Here is a 25,533-nt window from a genome sequence, read left to right as displayed (position 1 = left end):
AACATTGATCGTAAGTAGCGAAAGCAGAGAAACGGTGCTGTTACATATGAGGAGCCCATCCATAGAAGATCTTTCCCAAGTTGGTAGGGTCCGTCGCAATGGCGATCAGTTCGTTAACCGTTGATTCGACGCTGAGCGATTTGTCGAGTTTGCGAGCGACTGAGCTCAGCGCGCGATCGGCAGCTTCTTCGGCGGTACCACTGGTCATGTCGATGCCCAGACCGCCCAGCTCGAAACGACTGGGCAAGATCTTCGGCTGGTTGGCTCCTGCTTCTGAGGCGGGCGTCGTTGGTGGTGCCTCTGGTTGCTGAACGCGCTTGATCTTGATCTCACTCGCCGTCCTGAAGAACAGGAAACGAAGTGTTGGTGCGGGATTGACTGGCGGGCAAAGGGAGGGACATACCATGAATGCAGGGGATCGTGCTTGAACACTTCGAGCACGGTCATGATAATATCCGACCCGTCTCTCAGGACGCGAAGGGTCTCTTCTGCGCATCTTTGGAACACCCCCTGGGTTCCTGAAATGCCCATTCCGTCCACCATGTCCCGTGTTAGGCGGAACGGAACCAGCTCTGGGATGGTGAGTAGTTTACCCTGCGAAGGCTGAGTGAGCACACGTAGACATAAGAAAGGGACATTGATGTACCTGGTCGAAAGCAATGCCGAGATCGATGTGGACGACTTCTCCGGTCGTATTGTCCAGGAGGATGTTGGAAGTGTGACGGTCACCGAGGCCAAGGATGTGTCCAACGATTGAGCTAGCTGCGACGCTCCGAGTGTAACGCAGTCGGGTGGCGAACCATGCCCGGGGATTGCGATGCTTTTCAGTGAAGATGTGGCGGAACACCGGCTTGAAAACAGCACAGACTTCGTTGTAAGCCTTGATTCTATCTTCCTCCGATCTTGAAGAAGCAGCATAAAGCTTTGACCGGGCTTCCTTTGGGCTAATATCCCCAGGTCGATAACTAGACGGAGGTGTCAATCAGGATGTGGATAAAATCGTTGGTTGTAAGCTCTCACATTGGATGTCCGGCTTCTAGCCAGTTGCGAAGTGGAGAAGTATTGCTCACGAATTCGAGCACACCGGCTTGTTTCCCAAGCGGAACAACCTTGTAGGATCGAACTCGCAGTGATCTCCGGGAAGTCTCGCGATCCTTGACCAAGATCCTATTCACGAGTTCGAAAACCTGTTCCATCACGGCATCCTGTCGCATGTCGTCGTTCCCTTTAAACTAAGAGTAGCATACGTCAGTTGAGGAGGGTTTAAGACAACCAATCATCCCACTCACCAGCTGCTTGTACCGCACCCCATCGGTTCCGTAACACCAGGATATCTTGGGGCAGTTCACTCCTCCAGCCGTCTCGAATACGTTTTCGTATTTGTGGATCCAAACGCAATTTTCGTACTTCAAAGTTGGATCGATCGGGGTGTCTGCTGTGAGGACGGGGACGAGGCCATCCATCCTAGGGAGTCCTAGGATGGGCTGGCTGGGGGGAATAGCGAGCTGCACACCGACCCTCATTTTGTCCTTAGGTAAGGGCTGCCGCGCCCATGCGCGATACGCCTTGCAAGCCAATTTCATGGCTTCGATCCGCTGCCTGCTTTCTCCTTGCTCGAGTCGGTACAAAACGTCTTGGGCCGCCTCGCTGCGTTCGATTTGACTTTCAACTTGCGACCCCAAAGTCGCCGCTTGAGACCGTGTCGATTGGCGGCGCTCCTTTTGCGACCCGAGAGTCGACAAGTCGTCATCTGCCTGTAAAGAGTATACTTGATAGACGCTGTGGAATGGGTGCTCTAGACAAAGTCGTAGGATTAAGCGCTGTAGATCAGTTTGATTTTTGGTTTGCTGAGACGGCGACTTGGTAATACGGGCGGATAGTTGATGCTGACAATGAGATATCAGTGAACGTGCGTAGTAAAAGGAAAAGGACTCGTACCGCTAAGAACACGAATTTATGTGAGGGTATCTTCTCCAGTGCCTCCCCAATTGCTTCAACGATCTCGGGACCCTGGTCTTCATCGAAGTTGCTGAGCCAAAGGGAAGCAAACTTGATCGACGCTTCTGTGTCATATTTGTTCGTCACTTGCAAACACCGGGAATACATCTTCAATGCCTGCAGAAGGAATTTCTTTTGGGTGGATTCGTGGCTTTCGGCAAGCGCTTTGTCTGCTTCAAGAAGTTTTTTGGCTGTATGTTGGGCTCGACTGGCGATTTTATAGCGTTCCTCGTTGGGACGCATGCTCTGGAGCTCATGGGCGCGGTCCGAAATCTCTCGCTGCTTCCGCTCCACGTACACTTTCCATCGTACCGAATCTCCAGATTTCAGAATTGTATGATACTGCCGCTCTGCAAAGAAAGCGTATTGGCGATAGACCGTTGCAACTTCGTCGGAGTGACTTCCCTCGACGCACTGTAACAGCAGGTTGATTGCAGGGTCGAAGTATTTGGTCTTTATATCTGTCGGCTTTTCGAGATATGCTTCAGATATCCAAGTTCCCTGAACCAGTGTCAATTGAGTCAAGGGAGTCGATTTTCGGTACTCACAAGTCGAGAATAGAGTTCTGCCTTGGACGGGGCCGGGAGGGATGAGGAAGCAGGCTTCATCAGCAAGTCACTCAAGAATTTGACTGCTATTTTCGCCTCGCCGAGGGACCAGAGAACGTTCGCGTATTCTTGGGAGACCTCCAAGGATGGGGTTTTCTCGAGCTTTTGCGCCTGAAGCACCGCGTTGAGTGCGATTTGAGTCTGGTCGGAGTCCCTGGCAGCTCTGGAGAGCAGGATCAAACATCTTTTCTCGATCTCGACCAAGGCTGTGAGAAAGGGGCTTGCTATCGATCCAATTTGATTCGTTTTTTCTTCTTCCTGGCGGTTGGAGCGGATGAGGGATAATCGCACAGACATGATGTTCTCGACATCGGAGAATCTGCAAATAGATTGAGTACCATGTCATGTGCGGGAGAGATAAACGGACCCGAAGTGATCAGATATGGACAAGAAATCCTTCCATTTGTCGAAGTCGATGGCCTTGGAACTGAGATTGTCCTGGAGGTCCCTCGATTTCCAAAGCGAGATTTGATGGAGAGACATTAATGCCTGCAGGACCTCCCGAATCTGAGTAACGCTTTCAGTGCCCAATTTGCGCAGTTGATCCATCTCCTTATAGAGAGCAGATTGGATAGAAGCATCCAAGGCGTTCAGGTCCATCTCCCGATGAAGGCAACGGAGGACATGGTAGAGGGATGCTCCAGGCGTGTATGTATCGCTCTCGGGAAGGTCCCAGGTTGCTGATCGCCAGCCGAGTTGATATGCGAGGCCGGGTGAAAGGTTTCTGCTTCCAAATGTCTCTTCGGAAGTCTGAAGAGTACCGATGGCAAGGTGATTGAAGCCGAAAGAATGGAAAGATTGTGCGATGCCTTCAACATTGCCTACGCCAGCACCTTCACTCCCGGCTTCCAAAGCTGCACCGTGGAAACGGAACGCTTTGTCCCATTGTTTTTCGTGTCGGAAGCGTTCTATCAGGAATCTGTGAAGGTTATCTGTCTGGATTCCATAGAATCCATCTGGTTCGTCAACGTGAGCATAAATCTCGTACTGGATCTCCTCCACGATCTTCCTGTCAAGCTTCGAGCTATCGTGGATCTCTGGGGCAATCTCCAAAAATAGAAGCGCTGTCGTGTAGGCACCACATCGAACAGCACTCTGCGCTAGAAGATAGTAATCGAGATCGAGCCATTTGTTGTATGCGAGTTTGTCGCCTTTTCCGGGATGGAAAAATCGTAAGTGAAGAACGGCATCCACGATGAGTTGAACGCATTGGAGGCCAGCGTTGGGATATTGGAGAACTTTTGTGAAATGATGCGAGAGGAGTGCTCTAGGTGACGGGCCCTCTTGCGGTGATATTTTCTCCCCTTGCAGGAGAGCATATACCAATACCGGGAACATCTCCTCGGCCGTTGATACGTCGGTCGAAAGTATCGAATAGAGCTGACCATATGTAGGATCTCGAGAAGACAATATGTCGCTGATTAGAACGGATACGTATTTGACCCAGTCGGAGAATTTGGAGGACATTTCGACGTAATGGTCAGATTCCTGGAGAAGTGAGAGGGATCGAACAGGCCGCTTGGAGGAGAGTCGAGGGTAATGTCGCAGTAGTTGGAGCTCTTCCAGGTACTCTCGTGACCAGAGTTTCTCTGCAGAGAGACCTCCCGGCAACTCCTTCATCATGAGACGCAAGGTATTGTATGCGTTATGAACGAGGGAAGAGGATTCGTGTTCGAGTAGCGCCAGAAGCCCATATAGAATGGATTCTTTAGCCATGACGAGCCAGTCTTTGCGTGATCTTTCCCCCTTTCTGTCGGGGACTTCCCAAAGTTGTCGGTGTCGGTTGCGAATGGTGCTCAGTGACGGTTTTTCGGGATTGAGGCTATCTATCTGGCCATGATGTGCAATGAGAAGGTCAGTGAACGCTGCAATGTCCTCTACTTGGATTTTGTCCGTCGGCGGCAGACTCTCCTTCAACCGCCAAAAGGCCTTAGATGGGAACTGGATTTCGTTGTGGAAAGGTTCCTCTGCTAACCGTCGAACAACCCTGAATTTGTTCGAGCTGATGTGACCGTCTCGGAGAATTGCAGACAGATGTTCTACCGTGACGGCCTTCTGCACAGTCGCTAACGCGGCTGAAGGTCGGTGCGCCCAGGCTGGCATTGCTTTACAGATGACATCGAGGAGCACAGGGACAGTGCTGAGCTTGACCATCTGAGCGTCGAACCATTGGAGAAGGTCTTCTCCGAGACGAACCGCTGCTGGATCGTGGACTTGCGCCGCATAGTCGTGGCAGATGGAGGAGAGACGGATGAGTATGCGAGAAAGCCGTGAATCTGCCGCCTTGAACTTGTGATAGCAGCGAAATGTCCACTGTAAGATAGACTGGGCGGCCCTAGCCAGGACTTCTTGACGGAGCAAGGCCGAAGCGCCATGTAGGACTGCGTATAAAAGTATGACGTCGTTGAAGTCTTGGTGCCGATACGCGATCCATAGACAAAGGGCATTGACAAGTCGCAGCTTTTCGTTGACCAAAGGGGTATCTTCGATGCTGGCAAATAGTTCGTGAATAACATGATACGTCGTGGCCTTTCTGCAAGCTTGCGGAACGGTTTCCATCCATGCCAAGCCTCGAAGGATGCAACTCGTCGGAAGTGCTGGAGAGTTGGGTTCGTGTGGTGTGAAGGTTTCCAAGCCGCGGTAACGTGTTAGAACCCTGAACACTGCGACATGTTTGCTGTCTTCCTGGAGGTTGTCGCTTCCAGTGACTGATTCAAGTGCGGGAATAATCTTGCCGTTGTCTGTGTAGTCTTGGTCCCCCATCGTCCTGAGCATTGACGCGATGATGGCGTCCGCGTGAGCCGAAAAATCGCTTCTGAGCTTGTCCTCTTCCCTTCCCAAAAGTGTTGCCAGGCCTCCAACCATCGCGGCTTCATTGGGGTTGTCATGCTCGAAGAAATATACGACAACATGAAAGCCGACAATGTCGCCGAAGCATTGGTCGATACCAGTTTCAATGTCCTTTTGGAGGACTTGACAATGGCTTTGAAAGTGAGTCATACCATTCGTCGCGAAGTAGACTGGCACGAAGGCTCGGAAAGTGGCTTCAGCGCATGAACTTCTTGTGTCGTAACCAAGTAATCGAGGGGGGATCGACAACAGGTCTGTATCGGCGCGACCCATGGAAAAGGCTAGCTGGCATGCATAGGCACGGGAGAGACATTTCAATGACTCCATTCCCAGCCTTTCCACTGTGGCCGTAAGGAGTGCTTCGAGGTGTGAAGTGTATGCAGGGGAGTGTGTGCACGTTTCTAACAGGTGCCAATAAGGGCCCCGCCGTATCACAGAGCTGACAATCATTATGTTCGCGAAGGACAGGAGGCGACTAATGAACAGCTCATACCTAAGCCAGCCATGAGCACACAAATTCGGAATCTGAGATCTGAGGGGTGGTGACTTACTGGTCCACATCGGCGGAGAAGGCATCCTTCATCTCGTTGTAAAGGCTGGGTAATTTGTGATTGTCCGTTCGTGAAACTGCGAAAAGCATTGGAATGGCGGTGGCAACTCGGAAACGAACGCGGACATCGGGATCCGTTGTTAACTTCTCTAAGATAGAGGTCGGCGTTGGCTCCTCGCCTGTCCCTTTGAAGGGCCACGAAGATCGCCTCCCGCTTACGGAGAGATATCGACAGAGGAATTGCACACACGCATCTCTCATTACCCAGCTGTCAAAACGACTGTTTCCAAGGCTAGTCGCAATCCAGCTACACAATTGCGCGGCCTTTGGGGAGACATGCTGCGTCTGAGAGGTGAGCCAAAGGTCGAAGGTGGAGGCGAGGGCCCTGGTGGCCAAACACCGCATTTCCGTGTTGTAGCTGTGGTTGTAGGTCTTAAGGCAACGGGCGATGGCGTTCAAAAGAGATAAAGCTATATCCTCGTTGACCTTCAGAGAGCCGATGTCGATCTCGCGAAGGAGGATTGGAACGACCAGAAGGCACCACGGCGCACTCTCCTCGACGGAGTTGAGAAGGCCGTTTAAGAACTGCTGGAAATCCTTTACGTCGCTCGAGTCACCCAAAAGCGAGCTGAGCGCAGCGACGCGGATCGTAAAAATGAGTTGTCCTTCGACCAACCGACACAGCTCTTGGTTCTTTTCTCCAGGTAACTTCGAAGTCGACGTTTCGCTCGTCCTCACAGCCCAAGCCCCTCCGTCATCAGCGTCCATGGCCAGTGTGGTTGGGTTATCCAAGATACTGGCATCCGCGACTTGACTCCGTATATAACCCAGTAACCCCACGAACCCTTCCTTCTAGCGTAAATATTCTGAGCACAGGTTTTCATATGAACGTCCAGTTGGGAACTTACTTCGCTGTTGCTCCATATCGCTCGCAGTATATTCCTTCTCAACTCTTCCTTAGCGTCGGTGACGCTAGGCAAACTGCGCTCCTTCCTCGTAACACCATCACGTGAGAAATCAGGCTGCGCTACCGCTTCCCAGCCAGTCTCGACAGGCGGATCAGATGTCCACACCAAGGGCTCCAATCCCTCGCATAAGGTTGCCCTCTCTGCCAAAGTCCATTTTGCATTACCGTTTGGGCCCATGGCTGAAGGGTTTACGACAAGGTTCAACACCTCGGCTCCGACTTTGAGAACTTCTTTCCCCGTTATGACTGAATTAACCGATAGCATTGTCTGGAAGACGATCGCAATGACCGCAAAGTCCAACGTTCGCCGAGCGACTTCAATGGTGGGATTAGGAGTGGACTGCCAGTGCAATTTGAGCGCTTTTATCATTCTTTCCAAGAAGGACAAGACCCTGCCTTCTCGGGCATTGGGTGACCGTCTAGAAGAAGACAGTGGGCTGATGTCGGCCGGTTCGACGCCTGGTTCGACTGAGGTTGGGAACGATACACTTTTGGACTGTTCACTTGGTTTGTATGACGGTAGTTGAGCGTAAAGCATGAAATTGCGTATGCTCTGAAGCTGCGACTCCTTCTGCATGGCGGTGACGATAGGGCATGAAGGTAATGATGTTCGAATGACAAGGCCAATAGGCTTGCTGATACCACAGATGGTGGCCAACAAGAGGATCAGGTCGTTAACGGGGTGTGGACCTGCTGTCTTCTCGTATCCAGTGATGACCCACGAATTCTTCAGCCACTCCAGGACTTTGTCTTCCATATGCAGTCGGTAGAGGCGTACGTCTTGGGAAGCGATCTTGAGGCATTCGATAAGTAGCATGCAAACTGAGTCGTAAGGAGCATGAGGCCCCTCGATATTGATGTCCTTGCAGATGATTTCGATCTCCTGTAGGACTCGGGGGGATGAGAGGAAGATATGCCCGGATGGTGGTGTATATCGATATAGGGAGATAAGTAGAGAGTGTGTTGCATGGCTAGCTGCTCTGCAGACGGCCGCGGTGTTTATACGACGGACGACAGACTGCAAGATGGTATCCCAGACCTTCGCATCAAGTACATCGGGCGCTTGAGATGATATTAGAGCGTCGACGTTTGCCCCTGCCCAATGGCTTTCTGCGTAGGCGATCGCAGCGTAGTTGAGGAGGATCCAAGACTGGACGTCAGGGTCTTCGAGGTTTTGAACCTGAATCAGGGTGTCCATGATCTGCCGTTTGAGGGTGTCGTGGACAATTGACCAATGTCGATCCACGAAGAAAAGCAAAACTTGGAGATGATAGCAGCGAGGGACGGTCAGGATCTGAGTTTCGATGTTGTGGAGAAGCGTTGAAACGGGATTCTGTAGCCTGAATCTTTTGTCCTTTCTTTGACTCGTGCAGGGCGTGGCGGGATGCATCGATTCTGCAAACATGAATAACTGAAAGAAGCCCCATCAGTTTCAGACTCCCGTGCGGACTCGAAGGAGCAAGTGCCTACTTGTTTAGCAACATCTGCCTGTAATTCGAGGATCCCCCATGCCAAAGCTTGGTCAATGTCGAAGTCCCAGCCGGACCTGAAGGTGCTGGCGATGAAGGGATTGCTTGTATCGTTCCGAGGGTCTCCTGCTCGGATGATTTGAAGGCGGAGAGTGCTCAGTTTTAATCCATTCGTGCCCCAGCGGCTATCTGCTTCTCCAGATAAAGTCGCCCACAGCTTCTGTAATCCTTCCACGAGATTCAAGGTTCCATTCCTCGTCCCTTCCTGAAAGACCGGTTCCTCTACTAAGATAAAGGGAAATAGGGCTCGAAGGACGATCAATATTTTCTCCTTCAGTCTCTTGTCCTTCACGCCCCAAAGACCTACAAATCCGTCCCACGTTTCACGGGCGAAGAGAGCGACGTCGCGAACCCGGTTTAGAGCCAATGCGTCGAGAGTACCTTCGACACAGCTCAGGAAATCGTGCAAGAGCGAAGATTCCGAGGGATATTTCTTCAAAAATTGTCGAAGGCGGTTCAGTATTCCCCGGTCTCGTGCGATCCTGTTCTCCGGAGTGCTGTTGTCGTCGATTTTTGTCGAAGGAGAGCTCATAGGGTTGTTGTGGGAACAGAGGAGAAGGGACAATATGATAGCACATTCAACCTGTGCTGGTTTGACTGGGATTTGTCCTTGTCGGCGGGTTCTGCCAGCCCTCTTCATAGTGGGCTGGGGTAGGACATCCTTGTCATTCCTCCGACGCTTCTGAGCAAATGTTCCTGGCGAAGGTGCGTCGTCGTCGTCGCTGTCCAATGGGGTACCTTTCCGGGACGGTGTGGCTTGTTCGTCCTCCGAATCCTCGTCTACCTCTGTGAGGGGTGTCCTAAGATCGAGGTCCAGTATAACGTTGAAACATATCTCCACCAAATTCGTCCATCTAAGGCCGTCCAAATGGTCGAGGTGCGGCTGGTGCAGCAAAAGAGACTTGATGGTCTTGAAGTAGTCGAGCGAGACGTAGTCGAACAATCGGCGATCGAGTAACGTTGATGTGATATGATCGAGCAATGAGTCGAGAACTGACTTGCTGAAGTATTCGTAGTACTCCTCGACGATCCACCGTACAGTCCCAACTGCCGTTGTGAACCTCGAAGTCACAGTGGCGGGCACAGTCCTTCCCTGTGCAATCTTCTGCCTAAGCAGCGGCTTATCCGCTTGGACGGACGCGAGGAGAGCTTGGACAATAGATAGCCAATCCTTGTATGCGTGCTTGTCGTTGCTTTTTTGCCTTGTCAGGTACGGGAGAAGATCCCTGTCCGCGAAGACTGCGGTCCGAAACTCTTGAAGAGCTTCTTTCCGTGCAGTGGCCGTACCATCTTTGAGGGCATCTAAAATACTCTTCAAAGTAGAGGCCATGATGTGTCGTGGTTCTTCTGATTTGTGTCGATTTCGTCAAATTAGTGCGGACTAGGTACAATGGGAACGTCAAAGGCCTGTTCGAGTCAAATTCAAATCATCGCTGTCTCGACTTGAAGGCTTACTATTATTTCCTTGAAGGTTTTTCCCCGGGTCGTCTTAGTTAAGTACTGTGGTCATTCGAGTCATCAATGCGTGAAGTTATTCTGCGGTCGTCGTCGTGTCGAATCAAGCTTGATTCGGGCCCGCACTACTGACCGACGCGACGACTCCGAGGTTGGGAAGAGCGGCAGCCTTGGCGCGCCTTCAATTGTTTGGCCGTGTTTGGCTTCTCGCGTATAAAAAACGCAGTTTTTCCTTGTTTCGCTTCTTTGACCCATCTCAACTCGACACCCCGTTTCAATGCAATTATCAGTTTCTTCAACAACAGTCCTGTGAAGATTTCTTTCTTTATTCCGAACTCTAGTCACTTCAGTCGATCCATTCGATACATGGCCTATTTCTGCCCGGTCAGCGAAATTTTCGTGCTGTATTCCGGTTCTGGTGATGGCCAATAGAAACGTACTCGACAGTCTAATCAACTGCTCGATGGCTGCGAGATACCGGAGGAGCTTGTCTTTCATGAGCTTTTCCTTCAAAGGTCTGCCTATATCCTTCTGTACAAGTCATTTGTATCTACTATCCGAGGCAATATTATCTGTGTTCATGCACTGCACCATCTTCCGCTATCTAACCTAGACCTACTCTAGAATCTGTACCCTGGCGACAGATTCATGGTATTGGCCCTAGTCTCCCGTAGTCAGACCGACGACAAGTCACACTATAGCGAATTGAATTGTTCGGTTGGTGTCAGACGGTGTGCGTAGAACTCAGTGGATTAAATCAAAGGCAACGATCCAGATGTCTATTACGATCTAACGAGGCGTGGAATGTAAAAAAGTACACAGGTCTCAGAGCAGAGCAGAACATATAATCAAGAAAACGCCAACATAGATTAACAGAAAATGTCCAGGCACCCATCCCGATGATCCCAGAGCCTCAGAGAAATGTTAATCAATGCGAGGTCTGGGAGCTCGGTGATTGAGCAATAGTGGGGGCGCTGGGAGTCTTAGAGGCTTCAGGCTTCTTGAGGATCTGGGCAATGGTTCCAGCGAGAGGCGAGGGCTCCGCTTCCATAGCGATCTTCAAGAACCAAGGCTTGCTCATGTAATTTCGGATTCTACATGCGAACGTCAATACGGCTCCCGACAATCCAGAACAGGAAAACATACCCATCAGGTAGCAATACGACAACGTTCTTCCCTTCGGTCTCGGCAATAGGTCGACCAGCGTCACTCTTGAGCCATCTCAAGGCACCAGAAAGAGCGCTTCCACTGCTACCACCAACGAGGAGTCCCTCCTTCCTCATCAGCTGCTGGACAGCATCGAAAGACTCCTCATCTCCGGTCTTCAGCCAGTAATCGATTTCGGTTGGATCTCGGGTAAGAACGTCCGGAACAAAATCGTATCCGATACCCTCAACCACATACATCGCACCGGCATCTTCGTCGTTCAAGTTGTTGGGGAGAGCAAGTACACTTCCTTTCTATGCGGGCGTCAGAATCCAGCACCATATAACAAACAAAACAGACGTACGGGGTCGGCAGCAACGACAATGCATTCCTTGTTATGCTTCTTTTTGATTGCGCGCGAAAGACCGGTGACAGTACCACCCGTACCAGCGCCAGCGACAATGACGTCAACCTTGCCCGACGAAGGGTGGGCCGAGGTAGACGGGGTCGCCTCAACAGCAGCGACGATTTCAGGGCCAGTGGTGTATTCATGAGCGAGTGGGTTGTTTACCTAGGTCTCATTGTTAGCACCCGTACAACCCCTGCATGGATCCAGGCCACCTACGTTCTTATACTGGTCGAGGATGATAGCGTGAGGGATTTCCCTTTGCAGGCGCTGCGCGACTCCTGGGATCGTTAAGGAATTCAGCCACGAGAGTGCATAAAGATGGACTGGGGGCGCTACCTATGTGGCTTTCAGGAGCGTCCCAAGCGGCTTCGGTCGGTGTGCGGATAACTTCAGCTCCAAGTGCACGCAGGAGAGCTTCCTTTTCTAGTGACATTTTATTGGGGAGGGTTATGATAACCGAATACCCCTTATCTGTCGTATTCAGTACCTATTCAGGCTGCAACGAATGAATGTTCTACCTTGATGGCGCAGGCCATAGCAAGACCAATACCTAGGAAGAGCAAACATCGTCAGCAACGCCTTGAAGACGAAGGTAGGCTCAGAAACGTACCAGTGTTGCCGGACGTGGGTTCAATGACAACACTCTTGCCGGGGATGAGCTTGCCCTCCCGCTCTGCTGCTTCGACCATAGCCTTTGCAATTCGGTCCTTCACGGACCCACCCGCGGACATATACTCGACCTTGCCAACTAAAATGAAAAATTATCAGCACACCTCCAAAGCCACAGCGACCCTCCCGGTACTCACGTAGGTTGCATTTCAGGTCATAAGCCTTTGCAATCTTGTCCAGTCGAATCAGCGGTGTGTGGCCAACAGCGCCGAGGGCATTATCGAGAATTGCAGCGGTCATGTCGTTTGAGAGGTGAAAAAGTGTTGGAGATGTGGTGGGTTCAAAAGTTCAATGTGGATGTGGAAGCGGATAGACCTTTCCTCTTTATAGCACCTTGTGCTCGCCGGCTTTCTGACCCGCACCGGCTCCAGCGTCGGTGCCTAAAACGGACGGATCATCATAGGGACCATATGGCTCTTGCACCATCCCTCAAATCTATGGTGCAATGCTCCTCATAAGTATAAAGGCGCACCTATTCAGTACTAGCACACCGTTGTGGCTACGCTACGCACAAAATTCCAGCTCACGTTTTGCTCCAAGTGCTTTGTAACTGGCGAGAGGATTGATGTCAGGGCGTCGCGGTGGCGCCAAGACTGATCGCCGCTGAATCCCCGTTTGACACAAATGAGGGCACAGCATTTATGCCCTCCACTCGACCCAGACCAAGCGAGATTTGTGACGTCTGACCAGCATGGTCGGTGTCGAAGACCACACAGAGGATCCAAGTTCATCCATGCGGTGAGCTGGAAAACTTCGATTCGTACCTGTCTATCCGGCCTCCGATACCACTGGGCTCTTTGATGTTGTCCGCTGAGCGTTAGGTACCAGGAAGAGCTAGTCTAATTGGCTGGCGTTACTAGTGTACAAGTACATCTAAATAGGCATGACTAGATTAGAAAGAAACAAATCATACAGACTTTGTCACACAACAGCTTTGTCTTCGTAAGTCTTCTCGTGATACTCAGGGTCCCCCTCTGGCTTAGAAGATCTCGGTTTTCAAGGGCAATGGCCGCCCCATCCAAGTGGCCAACTCCGTATGATCTTTCAAAGGATCATTGGTGTTGGGGTGAATCAGAACACTAATCCAGTCCGGCGAATGTCAGTCCCATGACCTTCCAAGGGAACAGGACGACACATACGAGCACGGTCCTCTGTTAACCACCAACCAGGAGAAGAAGGCCCCCGTTTGATGTGGTGTGAATGTGTTTACTTCGAACATCGCGGTTGGGTGGGGACCTGGATGTTATGTCGGAGGCAGAATGGGGTCGGGATGAAACCATGGCCAGATGACGAGGGTCCGGTGTTGTATGTGGAGTGATAGGCAGAAATCAAGGTCAGAATATGGTCAGAATCATCGGAAATCTAGGGAGCACATACCGACAGCACGATCCCAGAACTTGTATATCCGGATCTGGTAGGAAGGTAGGAAGATCGGTTAGCAATGCGTAACCGCACCAAGTCGTAGTTCATACCTCGGGAAACTCTCGTCTTATCCTTTCATGAAGTTCCCTCGCAAACTTGGTCTCTGCTTCATCTTCAGTTCTGTAGTAAACTGAGGGCCAAGTTAGGGATCAGGACCCCGTACTGTGAACCAATGATTAGGACGTCCACTCACTATGAAAGTCAAACCCATTATTCGACGAATCTATCGGCTTTTGGAAGTTGGCATAGGCGTCCGAGAGCTTGTCAGTGGGTGGATTGTACAGCGACTTTCCATCGGGGTTGATGGTGTCAGGCAGGGGCGGCAAATTCTCGTATCCTTCGAGAGGTGATTTCCATTGAGGCTGCGACATATTGAAGGAGGTAACGGCGGAGGAAAGGCTGTGAATGGCCCCCTTCTTTAATAGAGTACCCTCTCTTTATAGATGCAGCTCACTGCGATGACGCCATGGCTTCAATACGCGGTTGGTAAGAGCGCTCGGAGCGGGAATTCGAGACCGCCAAGACAGGCCCCGCACTGTGTAATGAAAGCAGAATATGGTGAACCCATTAGTAAAGAGCAGCGTTGAAGGGTAACCAAGATTAGAATAGTATTTACAACAATACTACACCGAATCGCTCGAGAAAATAAAACATAGCGTTCAAACATCACAAATAAATCAAGACGAAGTGCGAAGAGGAAGATGTCGACGGTCATAACAGGGTCGTAACATGTAGTAGTCCATCCTCGTTCGGAGAATTGAAAACTACGTGGCTTAATCCGTGTACTATAGAAGGAAGCAAACCGATTATTCGTAAGGCATTCCCTCAGTCTGCTCTTCGAGAGACTGCCATATATTGGCAACATTCTCAGCATAGTGTCGCTCTCCGCTTGCAAAGTTGTGAACAGCCTGGGTCATAAGCGTGTTCTCGCGATTGTGAAGCATAACCCTCAGCTCATGCCATAAACTAAAAGTAAGGTCAGCACTGGTATTACCAATCCACAGGAAAGGACTGTACCAGACGCGAATAAACACTCGTCGGCTCAGCTGGGCGGCGATCGTCGCTTGGTCACGCTCGATCAGAGCAGTGAGGCGCTCTGCTTCCTCCTCCCATCCATCCTTCTGTGCAACGCGGACCCCTTCCAGTTTGGAACCGTTGGTCTCGACACGCTTCTTCAAGCGGTCAACTTGATCCACGGAGAGACGGTCATGTCGAATGAAGAGATCACGCGTCGCAAGGTATAGGTCGCGTTGAGACTAGACGGAGCTTAAAGTGAGATCAGGAAGGGCGCGTCTTTGTATATCGCCTACCTTCAAGTCCTCCAACGTAGTATCCAGAAAGGCTCTCGTCTGAGCAGACGATCAGCAACTGAAGTTACCAGGGAGTAACAAAGACCTACCCTGGTCTCGGAAAGCTCTGAATGCCGCTGCGTATGGTCGGCGACTTGGCTGAGACCGGCCCTCACCCCGGTCGACAATTCACAATCATCCCCTCTCCAACAAGGATCGATAACCTCCGTCACTGCCCGCAACGTATTCGTCAACCTCGCCAAATCTCCCTGCGGTTGCGTAATTTCAGGTAGAGGTTGCAGACCAAAGAGTGATTCGTGAAGAGATTGGGCCATGGTTGTAGAGATAGGTGATATCGGAGACCCGGGAAGAGATGCGACGGACGACGTTGGTGACGATAAGGTAGAGTGAGTCGGCAGGAACGGTTTGCGGAAAGCTGGAGGCAATCGTACCGCAGCGGCTTCCTGTCTTCTGGCGATTCTCTCGGCAAGGATACAAATTCTATGCCAGTGGTCGATGAGTGGATTCAACCGGTTTCGTATTGACCTAGGCAAGGATGAGTAGACCGGTCACGAGGCGCCTCGCGCAGTACGTACGCGATTTTCTCGTCGAAGTCGCTAGGAATGGACATCTCCTCCACCTTGTCCACCTTCTTCGACGCTGACTCTTCCTCCAAAGATATAGGCGAGCTCTTCCTCCACGTCTCGAACGATGGTTCCGTAAGGAAAGCATTCAAGACGCCGTCGTCCTTGATGATCGGATGGTTCCTTCGAGACAAGTCAGTCACGATGTTAAAAGGTTTGAATGAAACTGACATACACAATGTAGTTGAGGAATCTCGAGAGGCCTTTCCTATTGTGCGCGGTGAGCGAACGACCGGTATATATTATATTCGCAATCTCCTTACCGTCGCTGTTCCAAAAATTGTTCATCGGCTGCCAAAGCAGGTTAGTTCAGGGTTAACGTGGTTTTTAACCAACAACTCGTACCTCCTATACGTTTAGGTGGTAAAGCGGGGAAAAGCCTGAACGGATAACGTCGAACCAATACATCCCACAAGAACGCAAACTCCGAATAACGTCTAATAACTGGTCGTTCATCTCTCTAGAATAACAATCAAAACCAGCTCAGCGTACGAGGGCTAGAGACTCACCTCAGAGACGATCTCATACACCACATATCTATTCAGAATAAACCCTTGATGTCCCAATAGAGTAACTCGGACTTTCTCTTGCCTCTGCCACCAGAAGTCCGGAAGACCAGTCCCAGCAACGCTGGAAGTCGTAGTTGACAGAGGAGGAGCAGGGCCGGCTCCGACGCTCTGATTGTAAGTCGCAGAAGGTGGCAGCGCGGAATATCGTCCGCCGCCCCATGGATCGACAGTGAACCCGCGCATCGGTGGTGGCGGGGTGGGTTTGTAGGAGGGAGGCATGAAGGCTGACGTTGAAGCTTGGAGTCGGTCGAGATCGAGTGACGGCTCGGGAAGCGTGTTCTGCGAAGATAGAGCTGCGACTTGTTCGATGCTGACGTCTGTCGAAGGGTAGCTGAGTACTTGCAATGTTGGGGTCGGGAGAGAAAGAAATACCTTTCCCTTGTTGGGCCAAAGCTACCAGCGCAAGCGCAACGAAGAACTCGAGTTTAGAAACGCGAGGCTTTGTGCTAACCAGGTTCACGATCTAGTAATGTTGTCATTCTCTAAGAATGTGGCAGATCACCCGACACCGAGCTTGCCTTGTCAATCGTAGCTGCTGGCAACGAAGAGGTCGCCAAAACTCTTGAAAGCGCATTCACAGAGGCTTCCCCGAGGTTGGCCTGGTCAACTGCCGCAAAGGCGCGGTGGTAAATCGAAGGTACCGAGGCGTCCGCTACAAAACAGGGTGGTGTCAGAGTCTCCACAGCACATTGAATTCAGTTCTAGCAAACAGTGCTACCCACCAATTACTGCATTGAACACAGAGTTGTTCTGGGGAGCCGGTGTTGCTGAGGGACTGGGCGCAGCACTCCAAGGATCGAGCCCGTCGTCATAGACGGAGTTTGCTAACGGGTTGTCGTCGACAAAGCTACCACCTAGGCCACTGGGTGAGATGCCTGCGTATCTCTGACCCCCTCTCGGCGAGTTAAACATTGTTCAGGGGTCCCTCGAGGGTTCGACCGTCGGTGAGCTAAGGCAAAGCGCCATCATCGACCGCAACCCAACTGGCACTGGTGGCTGTGCCTACTTGAATAGCGCCCGTGGCTTAGAGGATGGCCATGGTCACTGCAGTCAATCTCTGAGCAATTCCGCAGACATCTAGTATGACATCCGAACGATGTATGAAAGGTATCACATGTGGTCTGATATAATGTCTGTCGAATACAAAACAGAACAAGAGGTCGCCGCAAAGAAAACGAAAGATTAGATGGTGGTGTTTCACAGCCCTGGCCATCCAGAACAAAAGCGACTAGCCCGGCGAATGCGCTCAAGAAAAATAGTAGTTTCCTCAATGTCAGTATGAAATCACTTTTCACTGATCGAGCGTTGAGTAGCAGCAAGGGCGTGTGGCATTCAATCGTAATAAGATACGTTGACAGAATCTCAGGACATATACAAGCTGACTACAGTCCATCTCTACACATCGTGAGTCTTTTTAGCGGCAAAGTGCAGGGTCCAGGACGACAAAAGTCGCTTGGCATTCACTTGTTCACCGGTCAACCTGTACCGAATCGTCAGCGACATTCATGAACAAAAATAGAACCAGAACGTACCCAGGAGTTCCATAAGTCAATGGCGCAAGGAAGACGAAAAGCAAGAAGAGGAGAAGGGCAAAGAGGATAACGATAGCAAAGCCCTTGAGGCCAGTATCGGCGTATTGTGATGGTCGAAGCCTTGTCTTGGGACCGACAATTGAGATGGGATAATTGACCGTCTCGCTCAGCACGAAGCTCAATACAGAGCCAGCGATGAGAGCGGATGCAAGATGTGAAGGAAGGTAATGATGAATGAACAACTGTCGGCTCATCAAGAAGAACGGAAGGTAGTGGACAGCCCAAACGAGGAGGAAGAAACCAGTGTTGTTCCAGAGTCGGTTGCGCACAGCTGCAACAGAATTTATCAGGACATCAAACACGAGGTAAAGCAAGGACACTCACGATCAGGAATGGGGTCCATCTGGCGACGACGAGCGAGGAGATCAGCACCGAGGATACCAACGTAGATGGAAAGGCCGATGACGCAAGTCCACCAGCCCACGATGTTTCCAATGAGATAGATCTGTTTCTTGTCATCGTTGTTGGTCCAGAAGCTGATACCACTGATGAGGAAGGGCCAGTTGATGGGTCCGCTGGCATAAGGGTGCGAAGCAGTCAAGCCAGCGTTGTGCTGCCACATGAGGAGTTGAAGCTCGCCGAATTTCCTGAAGAAGTTCATCTTCTTAGGAACCTTGACGGGTGCATCACTGCCTCTGTCAACAGGCTCTTCACCAACTGTACAAAGACGTCAACACGGACGTCCACCAATCAGGTGCGGAGTAACTCACATTGGTCTTCAATAATGTCATCAACAAACCAGATGGCGGTCTTGTCATTGGCGTTCTTGTTACCGTTGACATCTTGCTGCTTGAAAGCCCATTCAGGAAGCTGCTTGGCACGGGTCCATAGGGCAACCTTGGTGGGCACATGGATAAGCCTAAAGTGACCTGACTTGGTCTTCCAAGGCTCGCTATCATTGAAATCACCGGACAATTGAATCTGGAAAAGGGTATCGTTGTGGCGAGAGTGGTCGTTTCGTGGCCAGGTGGTGAACTCTTGGTTGGTGGGCATCAAGGGGGAGGCGACATCGTGAGTGAGAAGGTGGGTGTCAGTGTTGACGTGGAGAAGCTGAACGATGTCCTGGTTGCGGACGATGCGGCCACGACCAGTCTCAGGAAGAGACTTGGTGGGGATGATTCGCCAGTGGTTGTTGGTATCATTGTGACCATAACCGGTAACCTGTTGACCTAAAGCAGCATAAGAATGGAGGCGACACCACGGGTACGATCAAAAACATACCTTGACTGGAGATACGGCCATCTTCGTATTGAAGGGGGTATTTCTCGGGGTGGGAGTGAAGGAAGACCTTGGTATCCTTGTGGCGAATCGTAACAACGTCGTAATAGCGAATTTCTAGAAAATACCATCAGCTCCGTCCACAGCCAGAATAAACCCAACTCACCCTTGCTGTTCAACAACATCTCATTTCCAGCAAGAGTCTCCTGGAATGCAGGGCTCATGAAGTGATCTCCAGGGCCAGATTGATAAAGAATGGAGAAATGAATGTAGAAGAAGAAAAGATAGATCGTGATGGGCCAGACAATCAAACCCAAGGCGCGCGCCTTGAAGTGATTCCAGAAGTATTCCATGGTGTGACCCTCCTTGCGCGAATCGAGGACATCCCACAAGTCAATGAGGACGGCAATACCGATAGTGGCGACAATCAAGACACCGTTAACCTTGGACGCCCACGTGCAAGCCATCCAGAAGCCGGTCATGAAGAGCCACGTATACCACTCGAACGTGAACTCCCTATCGCCACTGCGTGAGTAACATGTGTTCCAGGACGCGTAAACAGACATACCTGTATCGGTATTTCCTGAAACGAATATAGGAGTAGACGGTGAGGGACATGAAGAAAATAAGCGCCGCGTCGAGGAGGATGAGTCGGGACTGAGCAATATGAGCGTTGTCTTCAAAATCCGAGTCAGCACCCTCCAACGCGCTCAAAAGTGAGGCGACGCACCAAAGAGAATAAGCGAGGCAGAAAACGCCGCAATAATTGTCGAATAACCGCTCTCCTTCATAATCGCATAAACAATAGGAACCGTAAGACTGCCGAGAACAGCTGGAAGTGCCCGCATTCCAACATAGGGAACATTGTTCGTGATATAACTGTCGCCAATGTTGTCGAAGAGGAAAGAGCCGTCAAAGCCGACAAACCACCCTGCAAGACCGAACAACATCTTCGCCAACGGAGGGTGGACATCGAAGTAGTACTGGTGCGTGATGTAGTATGCTGCGAACTTTCCAAAGTGGACTTCGTCGAACCTGGATGCGTGCGGTTAGCAGGACGATCAGGGTCTTGTAGGCAAGAGTTGGGTAACATACACAACTTGGTCAGGGAAACTGATCTTGTAGAACCGCAGAGCGAGCGCCAACGCGGTCAGGGCAGACACGACGATGAAGCTGCCCTGGCTACTCTCGAAGAACCGCTCAACCTCGCTCCGATTGCGCTAGCCACCCATGGTCAGTCAGCTTTATTCATTCCCTACAAGACATACAACGCAGACTTACAGGGTTCTGATAAACCTCAGCGACGTGTTCATCATCCTGGACTTGCTGGTATTCGAAGCTTGAGGTATCCGGGTTGGACGACGGCCGCTGTCTCAGGCGGGGCGTCGTGTGCCCCTTACTCGGACTTGCCATGGCAGCTGCAGCAGTGGCAGGTGGCGGGAGAAGGGATATGATGGGGGAGAGGAGGAATTTAAAAGGAAAAGGATGAAGAGAAAGTTGAATCAAAGGTTCGTTTCCGCTGGCCCAATACGCCCGCGCCAAGCCGCATTCAACTGCCACGAAGGCAAGCTGACTAAGATCGCCTTTTGGGGAAAGGTTCTCACCACGTTTTGCGCGTTCTCCCCTGGCCCCTAACGGCTATTCAACGGGGATTTCGAACCGCAGAAGCAGAAACATGTCAGGACAGGACGAGACGTGGCGAAATATGATTGAGAGCTAGACTTTACGCGTCACGAGACGGTCCTTTGCGCAGGGTACACGCTACCAAAGGAACGATCAAGGTAAATAGCTCGATTCCAAGCTAATAAGTAACACACGAGCTACGAGCCGTAGAGCAAGATGCAGACTATAAGAACTAAGGCAGAGATATACTTGGTATCGCAAGGAAGAAAGGAGGTACATAATAATAACCTTGGGTGGGAGGAACCAGAGGGATAGTCGAGAATAATAAGTTTAGCAAAGCGGAAGAGAGAGAGAGATGCTAAAGGATCGACGCGTCGGGTGGGATACTAATACTAGAAAGGACCAAGAAGAAAACGGGAATGACCAAAAAAACACAGGCACAGCAATGATACAAGAATAGGGTAATAGTAGGTGATACGCAAAATAAAAAGATTGAAGACAAGAAATAAACATAGAGAGAAACGAGTGGAGGGCAAGAGAGAGAGGGTAAGGAACGTGTTTAATCGCGTGGTATCCAGTCAGTCGCTCTTGAGGCCAATTCAATCGAGTTGTCTGTTGTCCAGAACAGCCGCTCAGTCGCACTTCGGTTACTCCAGGCTTTCTGATCTCTCAGAATCATAGCCTATGGAAATAAATCAGTATAAAGTGCCACACCACAGATATACGAACACACCTGTTGAGCACCAAAGTTTCTCTGATCATGAGCAAACAACTCGACGTTATCCTCCAACGCCTCGCTCAACAACTGCAAGTCTTGCAAGATCGCCTGCATAGCTTGAACAGTCTTGATCGTCAACAGCTCCTTCCTATTCCTCGTCGCTCCCGAGTTGGGATTGGGCGGTGGGATGCCTCTGGAGATCGTCTGCAAAACAGTATGCAAGATCCTCTTCGTCTCGCCCATGATCTTCTGCGCCTGTGGGAAGTTCCTCCTCGAAACCAACACCAGCGCCCTCGTAATCATGTCGCTCGCCAACAACTCCATCCTCCTCCTCACAATCACAGGATCCGACACTGTTGATGGCGGTTTCGAAGGCGTGTTGGTCATGGGCAAGAGTGTAATGGTCAACAGAACAGGGTGTGCCAGCCTTGAGACTTGTTTTGCAGCAGCAGGGTCGAAGAACGATCCATCCACCTCCACGACCGGCACTTCATCAATCATCCTATCCATCATCCCATCCACCAAATCCGCGCTGTCGTCGATCGCTAACGAGTCCAACCCCAGACTCTGCACAAACCGATCCGTCGCGTCCATCGCCCGCTCCTTCTGTCTCTGTTGCGCCATCTTGTGCATGTCGGTGTTGTCCAACTCGAGCTCGATCAACATTTCCTTCCTCTCACCGTACCGCAGCTCGCCGATATCCACATCTACATTCTGACCATCAGAAGCGAGGATGGAGGATGGCCCGCCTGATACCTTTCGGATCCTGAACCTGAAGCTGTCGACGATCTTCATATGAAGCTTCATGTTCAACAACCCGATAGACATCATCCCTCCCACACATCCAGCCACACAACTCCTCAGGTCATACCAGTCCTTTACAAAGGTATAGGTGCCGCTGGTGTGATTCGACATCAGCCAGAGCGACGCGGGATCGTGCGAACGTCCGTATCCAAATGAATGGATCGGCACGTTGGCAGCTTCCGCTCGAGCGAGAACGAGGTCCATTTGCGCCCTCCTTGTGCTGTCAGACGCGTCGCTGACCAAAATCAACCCGGATATGGGATTCCGAGCTTTGCGTTGGAGCACGACGTCCAATCCTGTCGTCACAGTAACACATTAGCACGGAATGGAGTGATAGGGGGACTGGTAACGCACCATGATTGACCGCGGTAACCACATCCGTCTTCTCGTCCCTTGAGCCCCTAACCAAGAACTCGTCTTGCGATTCGTCAAGCCGGGATCCAGTTTCGTCGATAAACTTCTCCAGCCTCGCCTTACTCTGGGGTCGTCCGACACTCAGGAATGGCGTCTTCCTTACCTTTCCTCCAGGCCCAACTTCGAAGGTCACTAGACTGATTCGGTCCTTCGGGCCCATTGAGGCAACCGTAAAGTCTAATGTAGTTTTGATGACCCTGATCTTGAGTTGGGCGGTACTCGGCACTGAGCCTGGCGGAGGGAGGGAGACGACGAGAATGAGGTCCATTGGAGGATGAGGAAGGGAGGGGAGAGAGTTGGAAGGTCCGCTGGAGTTGTGAGGCGCCACAAGCGGCGAAGGAACGTCGTATGGCTCCATCTCCCTGTCATCTTCTCCGAGAGTCGACAATTTGTGCTGGAGTGTTCGTGGGGGCATGAGTGATCCGTTGTGTGAAGTCGAAGAAGACATGGTCGATCGTGCCGAGTTTTGCAAGAGACTGTCCACAGTGCTGACCGAAGTTTGCGTGCTCCCGCTGAGCATCCGCATGGCCTTGGCGCTTCCACCAAACTCTTCAATATCCAGCGGTCGCTGCTGTTGTTGCTGAGGAACGATGCCATTCGCCTTTTGGAACATATTGACGAGTGCTTGGATGGTGTTCTTCCATGCCTCGAGCGACGATCTATCTTTGAAGATCAGAATGAAAGATGCGAGTTCATCTTCCATGTCGATGGTAAGGCTCATCTCTCCCGCCGCTGAGGAAGCTGTTACATTCTTGATATGACGGACGTAAATGCGGCCTTTAAGTCGCAAGACGCCTTTCGACTGGCCTGTCATGGAAGGTATCGAGCCAGTGTCGCCCAGGCCCGAGTTTGACAGGAGACGACCAATTCCCCGTTTCTTTTCCTCAATAACGCAAATGATAGCTTCCTTGAAAAGGTAGACGTAGAAGTCGCGAATGGCCGAGTCTCGCCTGACGGACAAGAGGTCGTACATCTGCAGAGGGCCAAGATCGGAGAGCGGGTGACCTTTCCAGTCGATGATACGGTTTCGCAGGTCTTCGGTGATTGCGGCAAAGGGCGAGTCTTCCTCTGAAAGGATGATGTTCGCATATGTTGACGCGGCATCATTATCGAGAGATGTCGGAGGCAGAGAACGATTGAAGCTTCTGGGCGATGCTACGCGTGGGTCCTCGTTGGGTGAGAATTGGTTTGGACGCTGCCGCTGGAGGCTGTCTGCGCGGGGACTTGAGCGACCTGAAGCGTTATCATGGCGGATGCTGCCGCCTGTCCTTGTGCTGTAGTTGTCGGGAAGGACAGCGCCTGGGGCGGAGGTTGTGCGTTTGCCTGGCAGCTCTATGACAACGAGACAAGTCAGCGGCTGACTGGTATCATTAGTGCGTGTGAGTGAAGGGAACTCTGGTCGGACTTCGATCGAGGGTGCGACGATGTAACCTGAAGGCTCGGCAGGGGCACCAGAGCGGCCGACATGTTCGAGGGGGTCGTCTTCGTTGGGGTCATAGGGTTTTTCGACTGGCTGGCGGATGCTGCGTGCTGTAGGTGTATCGCGGCCAGGATACATCGGAGCCGCACGACTATCACCCATTCCAGTTAGTGCCGCGAGTTCTAAGCACGAGAACATTAATAAGAAGGCAGAGATGCACGACGATGATGGTACGCACTGTTTGACTTGCCCCCGTCTCCATCTCCTACCTTCATGGGCCTTCTGCACACCCCGCAAACACCGACGTTCGACTTGCGTGGCACTGTCCTGCTCTGGTTCGGGGGTGGGCCATAGACGGCGGTGTAGCAAGCCTGGGACGCCAGCGGGTCAACCCTGGACGAAAACTGGCAGCTGGGGACGACTTACTTCGTGAAGAGCATGGCCACACTCTGGGACGATATGGGGTTTCTCGCCCGGCAATCTAAAGCTAAAGCTAAGGGGTTCGAGGCAAACTGGACACTCTTCGTCCTCATCGCGGCCGTGGTTGGAGACTACAGGGATTGGGGCCATGTTTACTGGAGAATAAGAGTGGGGCTGGGCAGTTGAAGTGTGGTTGTCGCTTGAGGAAGTGGCTGTCGAGGCGGAATATGCAGAGCGGATTGAAGGAGGGCGGTGTGATCGTGGGCGGAAGGCAGCCCTGATTGAGGAGCCGCTGAGCAAGCTTGGTGGTTTTGGGGCGGAACGGGGGGAAGTGTAAGTTGGAGTGAGTGGGACTTGGAGTGAGTCGTTATCTCTGGGAGTGGGCGACCTCGTTAACCAAGAGGGAGCCAGCGGCGCAGGAGTTTTCATCGGCAGAGCCTCACAAGTGCGCTGTGGTGAAAATATGATTTCGCGGGAAACCTTTCTTACAAGTCAGCTCCTTCCGTTTTGGGGTTCGGATTCGTCCCTTTTCGTCCCATCAGCCCACCTTATCACACCCAAGATCCAGATGGCCCCCTCCCTACCAACTGTCATCATATTTTCCTCGAAAACATCTCCTCAATGTGGTAATAATTCTAGACCGTTTCTCCCCCGCCTTCCGCACCTAGCCTTTCGCAAAATTACAATTGGCGCTTCGCCGTCTCCTATAGGCCCAAGCTTTGCGCCTCATCGTTCCACCGTAACGTCCGCCACGAGGTCCCAGACGCCGACCCTCCAGCCTGCGCATCGAAATCGAAGTCCACCGTGTTACCCCAGGAATATTCGATCTTTCTCTTCCCATCATTTGCTCTCCACCTCGCGTGTGCGAGAGCCTCAAGACGAGTGATGCCATCGCACTCGGCGTCCTCCTCGATATCAAATTTCCACTCGAGAAGCGCCCAGTCTTGCAATCCGAGTCGGGAGGTAGAAACACCATCTCGTCGTTAGATAGCAATCCAAGAGATGGTAGGCATCGATCCTCCTCTACCAGCAGCGACAGATGGTCATTATTTCAATTGGCATGGTCGTGACATTCTAACGGCCTCTCGTATGGGCTTCAGCAACTAAAGAATCACAGGTATCCTTTGGTTTCCCCACGGAAGCTATGCATCATCCACTGTCTTTACCCCGGTTTCTCACCAAACTCTTGATGACGTTGGGCAAGATGACTGCCCGTCCT

At 51.5% G+C, this 25,533-nt stretch overlaps 6 protein-coding genes across 6 annotated transcripts; all 6 read right to left on the bottom strand.

Annotated features, from left to right (window-relative positions):
* Positions 1-40: 40 nt before the first annotated feature.
* Positions 41-9,832, bottom strand: CC1G_00839 (atypical/PIKK/ATM protein kinase; the record flags this gene model as incomplete). The annotated part of the gene is made up of 13 exons (XM_001831240.2): positions 41-341; positions 404-594; positions 647-965; positions 1,021-1,232; positions 1,290-1,886; positions 1,939-2,244; positions 2,297-2,348; positions 2,414-2,499; positions 2,547-2,925; positions 2,974-5,589; positions 6,008-6,858; positions 6,915-8,384; positions 8,444-9,832. 13 exons carry the CDS (start codon positions 9,830-9,832, stop codon positions 41-43), a joined length of 8,769 nt encoding a protein of 2,922 aa, XP_001831292.2.
* A 1,053-nt stretch (positions 9,833-10,885) lies between these two features.
* On the bottom strand, positions 10,886-12,455 carry CC1G_00837 (cystathionine beta-synthase; the record flags this gene model as incomplete). The annotated part of the gene is made up of 8 exons (XM_001831238.2): positions 12,319-12,455; positions 12,123-12,260; positions 12,031-12,062; positions 11,849-11,978; positions 11,729-11,790; positions 11,468-11,674; positions 11,104-11,417; positions 10,886-11,051 (listed from the first exon to the last, which is right to left on the bottom strand). Exons 1-8 carry the CDS (start codon positions 12,419-12,421, stop codon positions 10,886-10,888), a joined length of 1,152 nt encoding a protein of 383 aa, XP_001831290.2. The 5' UTR covers positions 12,422-12,455.
* A 797-nt stretch (positions 12,456-13,252) lies between these two features.
* On the bottom strand, positions 13,253-14,071 carry CC1G_00836 (hypothetical protein; the record flags this gene model as incomplete). The annotated part of the gene is made up of 5 exons (XM_001831237.2): positions 13,253-13,260; positions 13,559-13,592; positions 13,654-13,733; positions 13,797-14,002; positions 14,058-14,071. 5 exons carry the CDS (start codon positions 14,069-14,071, stop codon positions 13,253-13,255), a joined length of 342 nt encoding a protein of 113 aa, XP_001831289.2.
* Positions 14,072-14,409: 338 nt separating this feature from the next.
* CC1G_00835 (MVP1 domain-containing protein) lies at positions 14,410-17,017 on the bottom strand (the record flags this gene model as incomplete). The annotated part of the gene is made up of 12 exons (XM_001831236.2): positions 14,410-14,569; positions 14,621-14,859; positions 14,914-14,952; positions 15,003-15,438; positions 15,489-15,659; positions 15,712-15,744; positions 15,800-15,827; positions 15,882-15,996; positions 16,046-16,422; positions 16,478-16,568; positions 16,615-16,757; positions 16,828-17,017. The coding sequence occupies 12 exons, from the start codon at positions 17,015-17,017 to the stop codon at positions 14,410-14,412; spliced, it is 2,022 nt and encodes a 673-aa protein (XP_001831288.2).
* A 483-nt stretch (positions 17,018-17,500) lies between these two features.
* Positions 17,501-20,343, bottom strand: CC1G_00834 (O-mannosyltransferase; the record flags this gene model as incomplete). The annotated part of the gene is made up of 10 exons (XM_001831235.2): positions 20,197-20,343; positions 20,011-20,135; positions 19,646-19,950; positions 19,484-19,592; positions 19,082-19,431; positions 18,919-19,032; positions 18,408-18,866; positions 18,022-18,354; positions 17,638-17,968; positions 17,501-17,585 (listed from the first exon to the last, which is right to left on the bottom strand). Exons 1-10 carry the CDS (start codon positions 20,326-20,328, stop codon positions 17,501-17,503), a joined length of 2,343 nt encoding a protein of 780 aa, XP_001831287.1. The 5' UTR covers positions 20,329-20,343.
* Positions 20,344-21,097: 754 nt separating this feature from the next.
* On the bottom strand, positions 21,098-24,911 carry CC1G_00833 (von Willebrand RING finger domain-containing protein; the record flags this gene model as incomplete). The annotated part of the gene is made up of 6 exons (XM_001831234.2): positions 21,098-21,220; positions 21,272-22,356; positions 22,415-24,076; positions 24,133-24,265; positions 24,321-24,687; positions 24,862-24,911. The coding sequence occupies 6 exons, from the start codon at positions 24,909-24,911 to the stop codon at positions 21,098-21,100; spliced, it is 3,420 nt and encodes a 1,139-aa protein (XP_001831286.2).
* Positions 24,912-25,533: the final 622 nt, after the last annotated feature.

This window comes from Coprinopsis cinerea, assembly GCF_000182895.1.
Source record: "Coprinopsis cinerea okayama7#130 chromosome 7 map unlocalized cont3.7, whole genome shotgun sequence".
Taxonomy (NCBI): Eukaryota; Fungi; Basidiomycota; class Agaricomycetes; order Agaricales; family Psathyrellaceae; genus Coprinopsis; species Coprinopsis cinerea.
The sequence above is the reverse complement of the archived record's forward strand: the minus strand, read 5'-3'. Positions and strand labels throughout refer to the sequence as shown.